The sequence below is a fragment of the Natator depressus genome, chromosome 12, assembly GCF_965152275.1.
Source record: "Natator depressus isolate rNatDep1 chromosome 12, rNatDep2.hap1, whole genome shotgun sequence".
Taxonomy (NCBI): Eukaryota; Metazoa; Chordata; order Testudines; family Cheloniidae; genus Natator; species Natator depressus.
The window spans coordinates 42999315-43014059 of record NC_134245.1 but is presented as its reverse complement, the minus strand read 5'-3'; the positions used below and the strand labels follow the sequence as shown (position 1 = coordinate 43014059).

General features: G+C 47.4%; 1 protein-coding gene across 4 annotated transcripts in view; it reads left to right on the top strand.

Annotated features, from left to right (window-relative positions):
• IST1 (IST1 factor associated with ESCRT-III) overlaps positions 1-14745 on the top strand; it is a 29159-nt gene that overhangs the window by 12977 nt on the left and 1437 nt on the right. For 2 of the 4 annotated variants that reach the window (XM_074969007.1, XM_074969008.1), the window contains exons 2-9: positions 6153-6252; positions 7899-8079; positions 8601-8688; positions 9477-9560; positions 9982-10092; positions 10450-10626; positions 11695-11787; positions 13052-13100. In XM_074969007.1, the coding sequence (XP_074825108.1) occupies positions 6165-6252; positions 7899-8079; positions 8601-8688; positions 9477-9560; positions 9982-10092; positions 10450-10626; positions 11695-11787; positions 13052-13100 (871 nt within the window). In that variant the 5' untranslated portion in view covers positions 6153-6164. Of the gene's footprint in view, positions 1-6152; positions 6264-7898; positions 8080-8600; positions 8689-9476; positions 9561-9981; positions 10093-10449; positions 10627-11694; positions 11788-13051; positions 13101-14745 lie in introns of those variants that run through there. The other 2 variants (XM_074969010.1, XM_074969009.1) reach the window with 2 other exon arrangements.

The following is a 14745-nucleotide window of genomic DNA, read 5'->3' as shown; positions in this document are numbered from 1 at the left end:
ATTCTTGACGTCTGATTTGTGTCCATTTATTCTTTTACGTAGAGACTGTCCAGTTTGACCAATGTACATGGCAGAGGGGCATTACTGGCACATATATGGTAACACCCATTGTTTCATGTTCTCTATGTATATAAATCTCCCCACTGTATTTTCCACTGAATGCATCCGATGAAGTGAGCTACAGCTCACGAAAGCTTATGCTCAAATAAATTTGTTAGTCTCTAAGGGGCCACAAGTACTCCTTTTCTTTTTGCGAATACAGACTAACACGGCTGCTACTCTGAAACCTGTATCTATGGAGTTAGTAAGGCCAGCCAAAGATTTGATGAGTGTAATTGTATATCTGCTTCTGTGGCCTGATTATAAACGCTTATGGCATGTAGTGCTAACAGCTGAATTTTGGGGTCGGGGCAGAGCCCAAAACTAACCCTAGTCTATGTACAAGACTTTGTTCAGCTTTTCGTTTAACTTCCATTTCAAGTGCAAAAACATTTTAATTAGGAAGGGCATTCTTAAGTGAGGCTAATTAACCCCTGGAACAATTTACCAGTGGATTCTCCATTACTGACCATTTTAAAATCAAGATTGGATGCTTTTCTCAGAAATCTGCCCTAGGGATTATTGTGGGGCAGGTCTCTGGCCTGTGGCTATGCAGGAGGTCAGACTAGATGAGCACCGTGCTCTTCTCTGGCCTTGGAAGCAGAGTCGGTCACAAAAGTCATTCATTGTGATGTGATTTTGATTGATAAACACTTGTTTTAAACTGGGATTTTCATAGGGCCTAAGGGAGTGAGGTGCCTAACTTCCATTGAATTTTAAGATGAGTTGGGCACCTGACAACCGTAAATACTTCTGAAAACCCCACTCTTAATCCCTAACAAAGTAACTGAAACCTCATTTAACCAAACAATTCAAGGCAACCTTACCTGCTGCTAATGATGCCTTCATAATGAAAATGGCCAAGACTTGCGCAGAGAGGCTTTTCCTTTCATCCCACTGTTTGGCAGGACAGCATGTGTCTGAGCAATCACAAAGTGGTGGAACTCTAAGGTACCTCTTATTGTCTATCTAAGTGGAATTTAATCATCACTGTTCGCTTTGTTTACAGAGAAAATGGAGGTCTACAATCCCTCCTCCTCCTAGATGCCAGGTGATTGGCTGTGACTTGGATGGGAAGGAGCTAAACCAGGGTGTTTACCAATAGGTTTTTAAAATATATATATTTTTAAACATTAAATACATTTTTCTTAAAAAATCAATTTTGAAATTTAAATTTGAAATTGACAGCCTATAAAGTTTAAACTAGGTTCAAAGGGGGAAAGTGACAAAAGCCTAAGGGTAAATATGAGGAAAGGTGAGTGACAGAGGGTAGGAAGTTGGGGTGTGAGTAGGATTATAATAGGGTCATAAGGAGCAACAAGGGAAAGGGGGGAATCTGCTCAGTATTTTAGCTATCTATACACACATGCAATGAGCATGGGGAATAAACCGGAAAAACTGGAAGCCTTAGTACACAAGCTAAATTATTAATTGGCAACACAAAGACTTTGTGGGATAAATCTTATGACTGGAATATTGTGTAAAGGGCCATGGTCTTGTTCAGGAAGAACAGGTGGGGGAAGAAAGGTGATACTGCATTATACATTTGTTCTGAGGTCCAGAAGGAGGTGAGAGGTAAACCAGTTGAAAGTCTCTGGATGAAGATAAAAGGGGGCAAAACTGTGGTGATCTCATGGTAGGAGTTATCTACAGACCAAATCAGAAGAAGGAACTGGATGAGTCATTTGTAGAACAAATAACAGAAATATCCAAAACACCTGGTAGTAATGGCGGTCTTTTAATTATCCAGATATCTGCTGCAAAAGTCATATGGCAAAACACACCATGTCCATTAAGTTTTTGGAGTGAGGTGGGAACAACTTCTTGTTTCAGAAGATGGAGGAAGTAACCAGTGGGGCAGCCATTTTATACTTGATTGACTAATGGGGGGGAATTGGTTGCAAATCTGAAGGTGGAAGGGAACTTGGGGAGAACTCTAAGGAAAGGAAGGAGTGAGAGCAGCAGAATAAGGACAATGGACATAAGAAATGCAAACTGTAACAAATTCAGAACTGATAGGTCCATTGGGAAGAAAATCTGAGGGAAAAAGGATTTTAGGAGAGCTGGCCATTCCTCAGAGACTGTGTCAAAGGCACAGCCGCAAACATCCCACTGCAAAGGAGAAATAGGAAAAATAGCAAGAGGCCAATATGGCTCCATCAGAAGCTCTCTAATGACCTGAAATCAAAAAGGTGCACAACTGGTTGAAAGTTATCAGTTGTTTTCCTGTCAAACTAGGAGGATGTATCTACTGGGGTCCCTCAGGGGTCAGTCTTGGGTCCAGCACTTGTCTATATTTTCATTAATGTCTTGGATAATGGAGTGGAGAGTGTGCTTTTAAAAATTGCGGATGACGTAAAGCTGGGAGGGGTTGCAAACGCTTTGCAGGGCAGGATTGGAATTCAAAATGACCTTGACAAATTGGAGAATGGGCCTGAAATCAACAAAATGAAATTCAATAAAGACAAGTGCGAAGGAAGAATAAAATGCACAAATATAAAATGGAGAATAACTGGGTAGGTGGTAGTACTGCAGAAAAGGATCTGGGAGTTGAAGTGGGTCGCATATTGAATGAGCCAACAATGTGATGGGGTTGTGAAAAGGCTAATTGTCCTGCTCTGCTTGGCCCTGGCAAGACCTCAGCTGGAGCATTGTGTCCAGTGTTGGATGCCACACTTTAGGAAAGATGGGGACAAACTGGAGAGAGTCCAGAGGAGAGCAACAAAAATGATAAAAGGTTCAGAAAACCTGACTACGAGGAAAGGTTTAAAAAAAAAAAGTGGGCATGGTTTAGTTTCGAGAGAAGAAGACTGAGGGGGGGGGGACCTGATAACAATCTTCAAATACATTAAAGGCTTTTATAAAAAAAGGTGGTGATCAATTGTTCTCTCTGTCCACTGAAGGAAGGACAAAAAGCAATGGGCTTAATCTGCAGCAAAGGAGATTTAGGTTAGATATTAGGGAAAACTTTCTAACTATAAAGGTGGATAGAAACTGGAATAGGTTACCAATGGAGGTTGTAGAATCCCCATCATAGGAGGTGCTTAAGAATACCTCTCAGGGATGGTATAGGTTTATTTTGCCCTGCATCAGCGTTGAGGGATGGACTCAATGACCTCTTGAGGTCCCTTCCAGCCCTATAGTTCTATGATACTATGGTGTAAACTTACTATAATCTATTAAAATAAAAAAAAACTATTCAAGCAGTGCATGTTTGCTGTAGAAATTTTAAAGAAAGCCAAACCACTGAACTGGTGGAGGTAACTGGATAAGCACATGCAATGAGAGTGAGTGCTAAGCCAGCTTTCAGCAGCAGGACCCTCTTCCACAGCTGCAGAGAGAATATTGTGTTTATCCGAATCCTGCATCTTGGCAGGGGTTAGACCAGTGGCTCTCAACCTTTCCTGACGACTGTACCCCTTTCAAGAGTCTGATTTGTCTTGCATACCCCCAAGTTACACCTCACTTAAAAACTACTTGCTTACAAAATCAGACCTAAAAATACAAAAGTGTCACAGTACACTATTGCTGAAAAATTGCTTACTTTCTCATTTTTACCATATGATGAAAATAAATCGTAATATAAATATCGTACTGGCATTTCAGTGATAGTATACAGAGCAGCATAAATAATTGTCTGTGAAATTTTAATTTGTACTGACACACTAGTGCTTTTTTGTACCCCGTTGTAAAACTAAACAAATATCTAGATAAGCTGATGTACCCTATCGAAGACCTCTGTGTACCCCCAGGGGTATGCATACCCCTGGTTGAGAACCACTGGGTTAGACTAGCTGACCCTTGCCGTCCCTTCTAACCTTTATGATTTTAGGATTTCAGTTCAGCTTGTTCTGCTCAATGACTAGCTTGTTGAAAATTGAGAAACAGATGTGGAGTTGAAAAAGCAGGAAATCTTGTTTTCCTCTTCCAATCTATGAATAAAAACAAGGTGTGAGAAATGAGATTGACTAGTGCTAAAATCTTGAAGGACACGGTGATGAGAAACAATTAGTCCAATTCACTAACTGCAGATAATACTTCCTTTGCTTAATAAATCATTTAGTTTTAAATACAAGACATGTTCTGATAAATATGTTGGGTATAAGGTCGTTACTGAAAACCTAGTTTTTAAAAATGCTGGTTATGTGCAATTTTGATTGAATCCTAGTTTCCATCTAAAAAGAGCTTGACCCATCACAAAGACAAAATTAATCTAGTAAATAAGAAAAGTGTCATTCACCATTTTCTAATATAAAGTAAAAATCATGAATCTGAATATGTGAAGCTATATAATTGCTTAAAAATGTGTATCAATATAGCTTATCCTCCTGGCTAGCAAAAATTATCACCAAATTGAGTTGTAAAACATCATGTTTTAATGGGTACCAAATAATGAGTCAGCTTTTCCTTTGGAAAATAACTAAAGTACAAATACAAAACAAGATTAAAAGGTATTATTTAAATCACAGTTTCCTGCTTATGGATTCATGATTAAGGCCCTACTTCATTTGCAATATTGCAGAAATTGCTGATCCTGCAGTATTAGGCTTCCACTGCAATTTTTATTTTTATTGGCTTAATTTGAACAGTCCGCAATTTTGCATACATTTTGAGGTTTGCAACACACGCTTTTCTTCCCCATTAGTATTTCCCACCTTAACTTAGGTAGTTTTGGCAATGGAGTATGCTCTAGGTATAATGCTCTTCACAATAGCGAACTTTGAACTATACCGAACCCCATCCCTGGATCCTACCTGGAATGGGCAGGGGCACAGAGCTGCTCCAGCCCCACAGCTGCGAATGCTCAGAATGCCAAACCATTGATGTAAACCATTAAATCTTTGGAGATATGTTCTCTTTCTATCCATCAATCTCCCAGCACTGTCATGGATTTGATACACTGGGCAGACTCCAATGCAAAAGAAAAGCAAAGATGCAGAGCGGAATGGGTTTTTCAAGGAAACCGCAGACAGACTGAAGGAACAGGACTGCAACACTGAGGAGTGGGCTGCCAGACCTGCTCGGCAAGGACCAAGGTTCACGCAGCCTGCACTGTCCTTTGTAACAGCAGTTTGGGTATTTGATGTGAAACAAGTGAACGTGTTAATCAGTGCAGGGGCTCCATCTGGAGGCAATCCCTATGTTTGGCCATGAAGCTAAAGCACAGCTTCCCCATACACATTTTCAAATGATCTTGGAGAGTTTTAGGATTTAGCTGCAGTTCGACAGTGTTTTCCAGAGTTAGCAGAGATAGCAAAGCTACCACTAGCAATCTTACGTAATTCTGTGGATGCTGAGTGTGCAGTATCTCGATGTGGACCCGTCTTCCCAAAGCAAAGACAGGGCATGATGGAGACTACTGTAGCGGGGTGTACTGCATTAACATTCAGTCCCTGTAAATGTAAAAGACTAAAGGGGCTGAACTCTATTTCTACAGCAGTTGCGTTAAGACTTTGTCTTCTGAATTTTATATTGTACCAGTCACTTTTTTTGGCTGTAATATAGTTGAAGCAAAATGTCTGGTTATCAAAACAATTCAAGGGCATAACATAATACTTGAGTGTTTATATTGTTCCAGGAAATTTTTTGTAAACAAATATATTTACTCCGGCTTTTCCAAATTACCACAATTAAAGGTCCATTATTACTTTTCTGTGATTTTTCCATGTTTTGTCCGCAGCTCAACTGCAATTATTTGACAGTCATCCCGCGATTCAAGTAGGGCCTTATTCATGATTGAAATGGGTGATTTAAGCTAGTGCACTCAGAAGGAACTCCTGTTCCCAGGTCTGTGGAGCAGGATTGTTCCACTTGAGGTGGAGTGTGAGAGTGCCCTTAAGAGGAAAGTTGGTTGCTCCAGGGGGCTGTAGCACAAACAGCAGAACAGAGGCTTTTGTTCCATTCATGCCTTTGAGGCATCTAAGAGTTGGCGGCTGGTATCCGTGCGTGTGTTTGGCGAATTGGGCAGCTCTTCAGCTGGAGGAGGTGATGCTAAACTGGCGGAGACACTTGAGGGCTGCAGGGGGCCCAGTGACCCTCTTTTCTTCTTGCAGGAACTGGACGTCATGCTGGGCTCCGGGTTCAAGGCCGAGCGTTTGCGAGTCAACCTGCGCCTGGTTATCAATCGCCTCAAACTGCTGGAGAAAAAGAAAAGTGGGTATCTGGTACGGTAGTTCCAGGGCCAACTCTACCGTGCTCTCTGCCTGATCCCAGCACTCGCTGCTCTTGCTAGCTGGGCCCAGCTGATTATGCCAGCCCTGCCCTCCCAGTTGGTGTTTCCATCTTGTAAAACTTCCAGTGCTTGAGAGGCTGAGAACTGGGGCAGGGAAGATACAGGCAGCTGTAGAACCATGTATCTGGAGCCCTCTGCTTTCCCTGGAAATAGAATTGGCTCAGGGCTTAAAATATGCCCTGTTCCTGGGGTGCCCTAGAACAGGGGTTCTCAAACTGGGGGTTGCGAGTTTATTACCTGAGGGGTCCCGAGCTGTCAACCTCCACCCCAAACCCTGCTCTGCCTCCAGCATTTATAATGGTGTTAAATTTATTAAAAAGTGTTTTTAATTTATAAGGGGGTTGCACTCAGAGACTTGCTATGTGAAAGGGGTCACCAGGAAAAAAAAATTTGAGAGCCATACACTAGAACATAAGAATGGCCATATTGGGTCAGACCAAAGGTCCATCTAGCCCAGTGTATTGTCGTCTGATAGTGGCCAATTCCAGGTGCCCCAGAGGTAACGAACAGAACCGGTAATCAACTGAGTCATGCCCTGTCACCCATTCCCAGCTTCTGGCAAACAGAGGCTATGGACACCATCCCTGCCCATCCTAGTTAATAGCCATTGATGGACCTATCCTCCATGAACTTACCTAGTTCTTTTTTGAACCCTGTTATAGACTTGGCCTTCACAACATCCTTTGGCAAGGAGTTCCACAGGTTGACTGTGTTTTGTGAAGAAATACTTCCTTTTGTTTGTTTTAAACCTGTTTCTTATTAATTTTATTTGGTGACCCCCTAGTTCTTGAGTTATGAGAGGGCATAAATAACACTTCCTTATTTACTTTCTCCACACCAGTCATAATTTTATAGCCCTCAATCATATGTCCCCTTAGTCGTCTCTTTTCCAAGCTGAAAAGTCCCAGTCGTCTTAATCTCACCTCATACGGCAGCTACTCCATACCCCTAATCATTTTTGTTGCCCTTTTCTGAACCTTTTCCAATTCCAATATATCTTTTTTGAGATGGGGTGACGAAATCTAGAAAGTGCAGTTTGTCCTAGGGTCTCCCTGCTAATTATTTCTGGCATGTGACCTGTAAGACAGGCCCTTGAGCTGACGAGATGCAAGGGTCTGGTACTTTGGTGGCCTCAGTAAAGGTGTAGCTGAAGCAAGCTCAAGGGCTACGTGAGTGATCATTTCTCTCTTGGCACAATGGCCTTTAACCCACAGCCTGGGGTTTGTAGTGCAGGGGGCAGCTTCTGTGACCATGCTCTTCCTTCCTAGACATTCGGGCAGAGGGATCCCTGTGTGTGGATGCCCAGTGCCCCCATTTTTATTATTGCCACAGCACCCAAAGGTGTTCCAGCGCCTCCCAGAAAGCGTGGAATCCCTGGCCCCTGCCCAAATGCACTGGTGCTCTTGAGCATAACAGTAGGGAGGCCTCGGGTAAGGGCGGGAGAGGGTTCTACAAAGCCATGGGCAGAGGAGAGGAAGAAGCTAGTGAATAAGATGAGTTCCAGTGATGGTGGTAGCAGGGCAGCTCTTGGCCACTGGGTAACCAGCACTCATGCCTTGTCCTGTAGCTGAGCTAGCCCAGAAGGCAAGGAAGGAGATTGCAGATTACCTGGCATCAGGGAAGGATGAACGAGCACGGATCCGTGTGGAGCACATCATCCGAGAAGACTACTTAGTGGAGGCCATGGAGATCCTGGAGCTGTACTGTGACCTGCTCTTAGCTCGCTTCGGCTTGATTCAGTCTATGAAGTAAGACCTTGAATACAAGGTTACCTGTGGGGAGTGGGGGCGAAGGACCCGCTGGGACCTGGGGAGGAGTTACCTATAGAGCAAGAGTTTGGCATGGGCTTCCCATAGTTTGGAGGGGGGCTGCATGTGTTTGTCAGTCTGCTAAGCCCTCTGAGGGTCTGTCTACACTGCGCTTAGATCCATGTGGCTGGTCCATGCCAGCTGGTTTGGGCTAAGGGGCTGTTTAACTGCAGTGTAGATGGGCAGGCTTGAGGGAAGCCTAGGCTCTGGGACCCCTGCAGGACCCCAGAGCCCGAGCTCCATCCTGACCCTGTGTGTCTACACTACAGTTAAACAGGCTCTTAGCCTGAGCCAGCTGGCAGTGTAGTGCAGTGTAGACACACCCCTAAAGATCTGCCCTGGCTCAGGCAGACTGGCAGCTCCTCCGGAGAAGATGGGGTGCCTCAGGCCTGGCAGTTCTTGAGCTGCACACACAAGCAGCAGAGCTAGGGTGGGTAACCTACGGATTCATGTCTCTGTAGGGATCTGGACACTGGCCTGGCAGAAGCCGTCTCTACACTAATCTGGGCTGCCCCACGACTACAGTCTGAAGTGGCCGAGCTGAAAATTGTGAGTAGAGCTATGTCTGCAGTGCTGGTTGTGGGGCAGCCTCCCTGGCCTTTGGGGACTGTTAACTGCGGCAGAGGTTTATATTCCCAGCCTGGGCTTTGTGGAACGAGAGATGGGTGAATCTCTGTGGGGAGGACTGCACCCTTGGGGTCATTGTGGGGTGGTTGATTGGGGCACCCAGGGCAGGGAATAAGAGCGCATCAGTGCAAAAGTCACCTGGACAGGAGTTGAGGTGTGTGTGGAATTGTGGGGAGGAAGCTTTGTATGTATTCTGGTTGTTTTACTTTCTTTTGATGCATTGGGGGTTGGCCGCAGCTGGAGAGAGGACAGCCTGGGAGTCCACTGAGGTCATGCAGAGAATCTCATTCCTTGGATGGTGTTTCTTGTTCATATGCTCCGGGCCAACTGATCACCAGACTTGGGGTTGGGAAGGAATTTTCTCCCATTTCCAATTGGCAGGGACCTTTGGGGGCTTTTGCCTTCCTATGCAGTATGGGGTGCGGATCACCTGTGGGAATCATCTGGGTATATTGCATCTAATCAATTCTCTGCCCCTGCAGAGGCCTCTGGCATTGGTGCACCTCAGTCTCTTCTGTTTTCTGTGGCACACAGGAGCTTAGTCTCCGGAGAGTTGAAATGACTTAGTGTGACTACTGGGCTCAATATAGGGGTACCTGGGGAAATGTCATGGCCTGTAATAGACAGGAAATCAGACGATGAGCTGGTACTAAAGTCTATGAAACTATGTTGTTCTGGTCAAATTCTCCAGAATTTCTTTTCCACTGCAGGTTGCTGACCAGCTGTGTGCAAAGTACAGCAAGGAGTATGGCAAGCTATGCAGGACAAACCAGATCGGGACAGTCAATGACAGGGTAACAGCCTAGCAGGGAAGGCTAAGTGACAGGGTGGGGGCTGCATGTCACATACAGACACATATGCTGCTTCAGGTGAGACATCACCTGGGTTGTTCCGAGGATGCATGTCACGTTGGGGAGTGCTCAGAGCTGAGATAGCCCAAGCAGCCCCCCTTACTGAGACGTTGCCTGGAGCAGTTCTGGGGCGCAGACTTACAGAGTCATGAAGTACGCAGCAGGGCCGGCACTTACTGTTGAGCTGGCAGCAGCAGGAGGAGCAAGGCCACTGAGCAGAGACTTCTTCCAGCGGCCCTGTCCTAAGGAGCAGCCTCACTCTGGAGGCCTTGCACCTAGCTGCCCAACAGCTGCGTGTCCGCCCCAGGGATGCTAGCTCCTGGCCTCTGCCATGCTGGCTGATGGCTCTGTCCCTCTGTTCCAGCTGATGCACAAGCTGAGCGTGGAGGCTCCCCCCAAAATCCTGGTGGAGAGGTACCTGATTGAGATTGCGAAGAACTACAACGTGCCCTATGAACCTGACTCGGTGGTGATGGTGAGTGGGGCAGAGCTGGAGACCTCTGAGCTGGCATCTTCCCTTGCGTCTTCTCTGACAGCCAAACCATCTCCCTCATTCCTCTGGCACTGCCATGAGCTTTGCAGCAGCCCCCACCCTGGGCTTCTCTAGTGGGCATTGAGGTGGCTGTGAGCTCTGTCCTCTCACCTGCTCCATATACACTCCTCTTGTAGGCGTTGGAATAGCCAGGAACCCTGCCTCTTGTTCCCCCCCTTCCCGTACGCTGCTGTAGCAGGCACGACTGCCTCCCCTAGTGAGCGGGGGGCTTCCTTGACACTGCAGAGGCAGCCATTGGCTCTCTGGGTTAGCAACACGAGCCCTTTCTCCCCCCCTCAGGCTGAAGCCCCAACTGGCGTTGAGGCGGATCTGATCGACGTGGGGTTCGTAGACAACACGAAGAAAGGTGGACGTGGAGGAGGGGGCGGTGGGTTCATGGCCCCGCTGGTTGGTCCTGACGGAGTAGTGCCAATGCCCATGCCAATTCCATCGCCCTATCCACCTATAAAGGGACCGGTGAGTGAGTGTGTCTGGCCTCGGGGGGCAGTTGAATGGGAGCCTACGTGAAGACTAAAGGGGAGGCGTAAGTAGCAGGGGGCAGCCCGCTAGCTGGCGAGTTTGAAGGGTGTGCCTGGGACTGAAGACCTTGCCAGTGTGGCTGATGTTGCCCACTGTCCCTCCCATGGGCTCCAACAACTTTCCTCTGTCTTAAAAGAATGAGAATCCTGTGGGAAGAGAGGGTTCTCCCTCCTCTGACTGTAGCATGCTCTCACCGTGGCAGCAGTTGCTTGCAGCCCTAAGCCAAGACAGGGCAAAGAACACGAGTAAGTTCTGTTAGGTGGCGAACACCGAGAAGAACTGGCAGGAACTCTTTGCGAGCCAGTGAGGGGAGGGGGAAGGATCAGAGGTCTTCAGGGGGAACTCCTCCTCGCCAGGCCTGTAGGAATGGAAAGACAGCTGGGGGAAGGTTCTGCCTCCGACTGTGGAGCCTGATGAGCTCTCTGCAGGGCAGGCGAGCTGTGAGGCAGTCCAGCCACTTAGCAGCAGGGTCACTTTCCCAGCAAACGCTCCATCGCGCCTGTGTGTGTTCTGCCCGGAAAGCCTGGGCCTGGGCAGTGTCCAGGTTTTGAGCTGAACTGTCTCGGGGCAGTAACCTTCTGGCCATCCAGTAAAAGCCTGGAAGGGTCTTTGCCCAGGTTCCCGGCGAGAGTTCTGCACCATGCTATGGCCCCTGCACGTAGGTGGAATGCTCCAGGAGCTGGGGCCGTGGCATTCTCTCCTCTCTTGGTCGGATTGCTGCGTGCACTGGAAGATGTAATGTTCAGGTTTTAGTACCAGGAGGCACTGGATTCCCCATGGCATTTGATCTGGTGAGTAAAAACATTTCTGGTGCGCTGAGACTGGACTTGCCACTGCAGTGTCAGTGTCTGAGGCGTATTTGAGATGTTTTCTTGGCTGATATACATCCTTCAATACATTTCCAGACATGACGGTGATCACGGATGGTACAGTGAAACCCAAAGCTGCTGTGCCGTCCCACCAGCTCCCCCCTGGCTTTGCTGACTTTCCTCTCCCTGCTTACAGGAGATCTTCAATGGAGTACCTGTGGGGACTTATCAGCCTTTTGCCAACCTACATCCACCTCCGATCCCAGCAGCTCCCCCAATGTATGAGTCTGTAAGTGCCCGAGCCTTCTTTATAAGTAGCAGCAAAAGTCCTGAGAAGAGGGCAGAACAGCAGCCAGAGGGAAGGCAAACTTTCCCCATTGAACACTTCTTCCCAAACACCGCTCGTTTCTGAGCGGCTGGTTCTGGCACTGATTGCATTGTAAACTTTGACGCATGCAGCTCTTGAGAGTTCCCAACTCAGCCCTGCTGCGCAGACTGGGGCGGAGAGCTGGCCTCTAAACACTGAGCATGTGTTACTTTATGGCCTTGATGATAATGAAACTGTAGCAGACTCTCCTGAGCTGCCATGTATTTAACAGGCAGACTATAAAGGGTTTGCATCTTTCCAGGTAACAGGTTTGCCATCTGCAGCCTTCTTTGGTGTTTGACTTTTCCCCTTTGGATCAATTTAATGTTCAACCTTAAATGAGAATTTTGGCTGACACCAGCTGATATGATTTATACAGAACAAACTCTTCTCTACCCCCTCACTGAGTCGTTGAGGGGACAGGGAGGGAAATTTCAGCTTGGCCTTTCTGTGCATGCTGGTGTGTGTGGCTACTGTGGCCCCATCATGGCTTTTCTTCTGAACTGTGACCAGCATCCGTGTATCTGCCCTCAGATTGTGCTAAAAGGGGTGGATGGGTGGGTGTGTGGCTCGGTCCCTGAGCATGCTGGCCCAGTGCCCCTGGTCACAGAAATGCAGTAGCTGCTGTTTGGAGCTTTGTGCGCAAGTTCCGTTGGCTTGGATGGCTGGGCATTGTCCAGCGTGGGTTCTCTCTGCACTGCTGGCCACTGCGTGCACTGCGGGACCATGGCCCACATCAGGCGGGAACAAAGGAGGGATGATTTCATCCCTCCATGTGGAACTCCAGAATTTCCTTGCTGCATTGGCATAGCTTCTTATCCTTGCCTTGTGAGGGAAGAGGAACAGGTTTGGGGCTTGTCTTCTCTTTCCTCACCAGATGATAAATATTTCAGTTCTGCATTTGGATAAATCCTAGTTATCGTGTCCCCTGAGGACAGCTGCTTTGTGATCTGGGCTGGAGAACATGCCCCTTGTCTCAGGAAGGGAAGAGAAATGTATGGGGCATATCTATGCATGGTGCTGGGGCTTACATGTGACTGCTCCTCATCTGAGCAGGGCAGAGGGGAGCTGCCAGTCTCCACATGGTGCGGGTGCTGTCCTCGGTGAGGTGCACCTGGAGGACAGCCCCAAGCATCACTTGGTTGGAGTCACGTCTGGGTGTGTAGTGACTGTCTGTCTGTTTCAGGTTGATGACCTTAGTACTGACAAGGATGTGTCTTCTGCACAGGTGGCTGGTGAGTACGTCAGGGAGGCACTGGGGACCGTTGACAGCTTGGGGCATAGGTTCCTGGTGTCACTAAGAGGAAGCTTCTCTCAGGAGGGAACAATGTGTCTGGTTGGAAACATCCGCCCAGAAATGGAGCGGGATGTGAGTCCAGACTGGAAGCACTAACACATTGGGATGATTCGAAGTGGGGTGGCTGAAAGGAGCAGGGGCTTCCCCAGGGAGGAGTCAAAAGCCCAAGACTATTCAGTTCCCAGTGGAGAAGAGTAAGGTGATGAGAGTTATAAAAGGAAAGGAGTGGGGTAGATATATAATGTAGTCACTGATACAGGAGAGGGCCCTGTGCTTCTGGCCTCTTATCTATGCCTGGAAGTAAGGTGTAAATTTTTAGTGGTGAGAGTAATTAACCATTGGAACTCTTGGCCAAGGGCTCTGATGAACTCTCCATCACTGACAACTTTTAAATCGAGAGCCGGTTGTTCTGAAAGCTCTGCTCTAGGAATTATCCTGGGACAGGTCTCTGGCCAGTGCTGCATAGGAGGTCAGACTAGATCACAATGCTCCCTTCTGAATCAAATAGGAACAGGGGGGCACAGCGTGAAATTAAAAGGCAACAGTTTTTAAACTGATGCCAGGAAATATGGCTAATTATGTCATTTACAAAGTATTCTGGTGCAGAAAAGAGAGGAAATGGCACAGGGAGCTTTAGGAGAGAATGGGATGTTTCTGAGAACACCAGCACTGATACTGGCTTCAGTCAGAAGATGAGGAGCGGTGGCAAAGCTTTGCTACTGACCACAAATCCACATTCTGTAAAGGCTACTGAGCTGCCCACATGCTTCAGAGTAAAAGCTCATCAGCAATTCCCCACCAATGAACAATTAGATGCTCAGTGCATTTCTAAAGCACCCTCCATCATAGTGGTGTCTGGACACTCAGCAGGGGCATTGACCGTAGGCAGAGATGGGATTCCAGATTAAATGGGTCCCTTGTCTGCTCCAGCCTGCTGCTTCCAACAGTGTGGTGGAGCTTTCTGTGCTGAGGAGGATAGTCCAAATAGTTGGTGAATGCTGATGTGTTGGTTGGGCCCACAGGAGCTCTGGGGTGGGCTCATATGCCCCTGCCCACTTGGCGTTCGAGAGTTAACTAAGTTTGACATGAAGCGCACTTTGGAGAGAATGTGATGTTTGTCTGCTTGGGCTGGCAGAAGGGATGGGCTTCTGGAATTCAGAAACTCATTGGCCTGGGACTTACATAAGAACGGCCATGCTGGGTCAGACCAAAGGTTCATTTAGCTCAGTATCCTGTCTGCCGACAGTGGCCAATGCCAGGACTTATCCATATTGTTCAGGGCAGCTGGACCTGCAAAACTAACTACACTAGTGCCTTGTAGCAGGGAGCTCTACCGTCTAATATGTCAGCGGTTGGCTAGAGACTGACCCACCTCCACTTGGCTCAGCACACCCATGACCAGGAGTGTTCTGTCATAGAATGCAGCTTTGTTCCAGTCTCTTCTGTGATCTATGGGATTATCCCCAGCAGGTCTCAGTGAGATTCCCCAGGGTACCTGAATGCAGTTTGGAACCATGTGGCTCAGCTGAGTGCCAGATGCTGAGCTGCACCGTGATAGCTTTCTGGTGCCAGGAGTCTCAGTG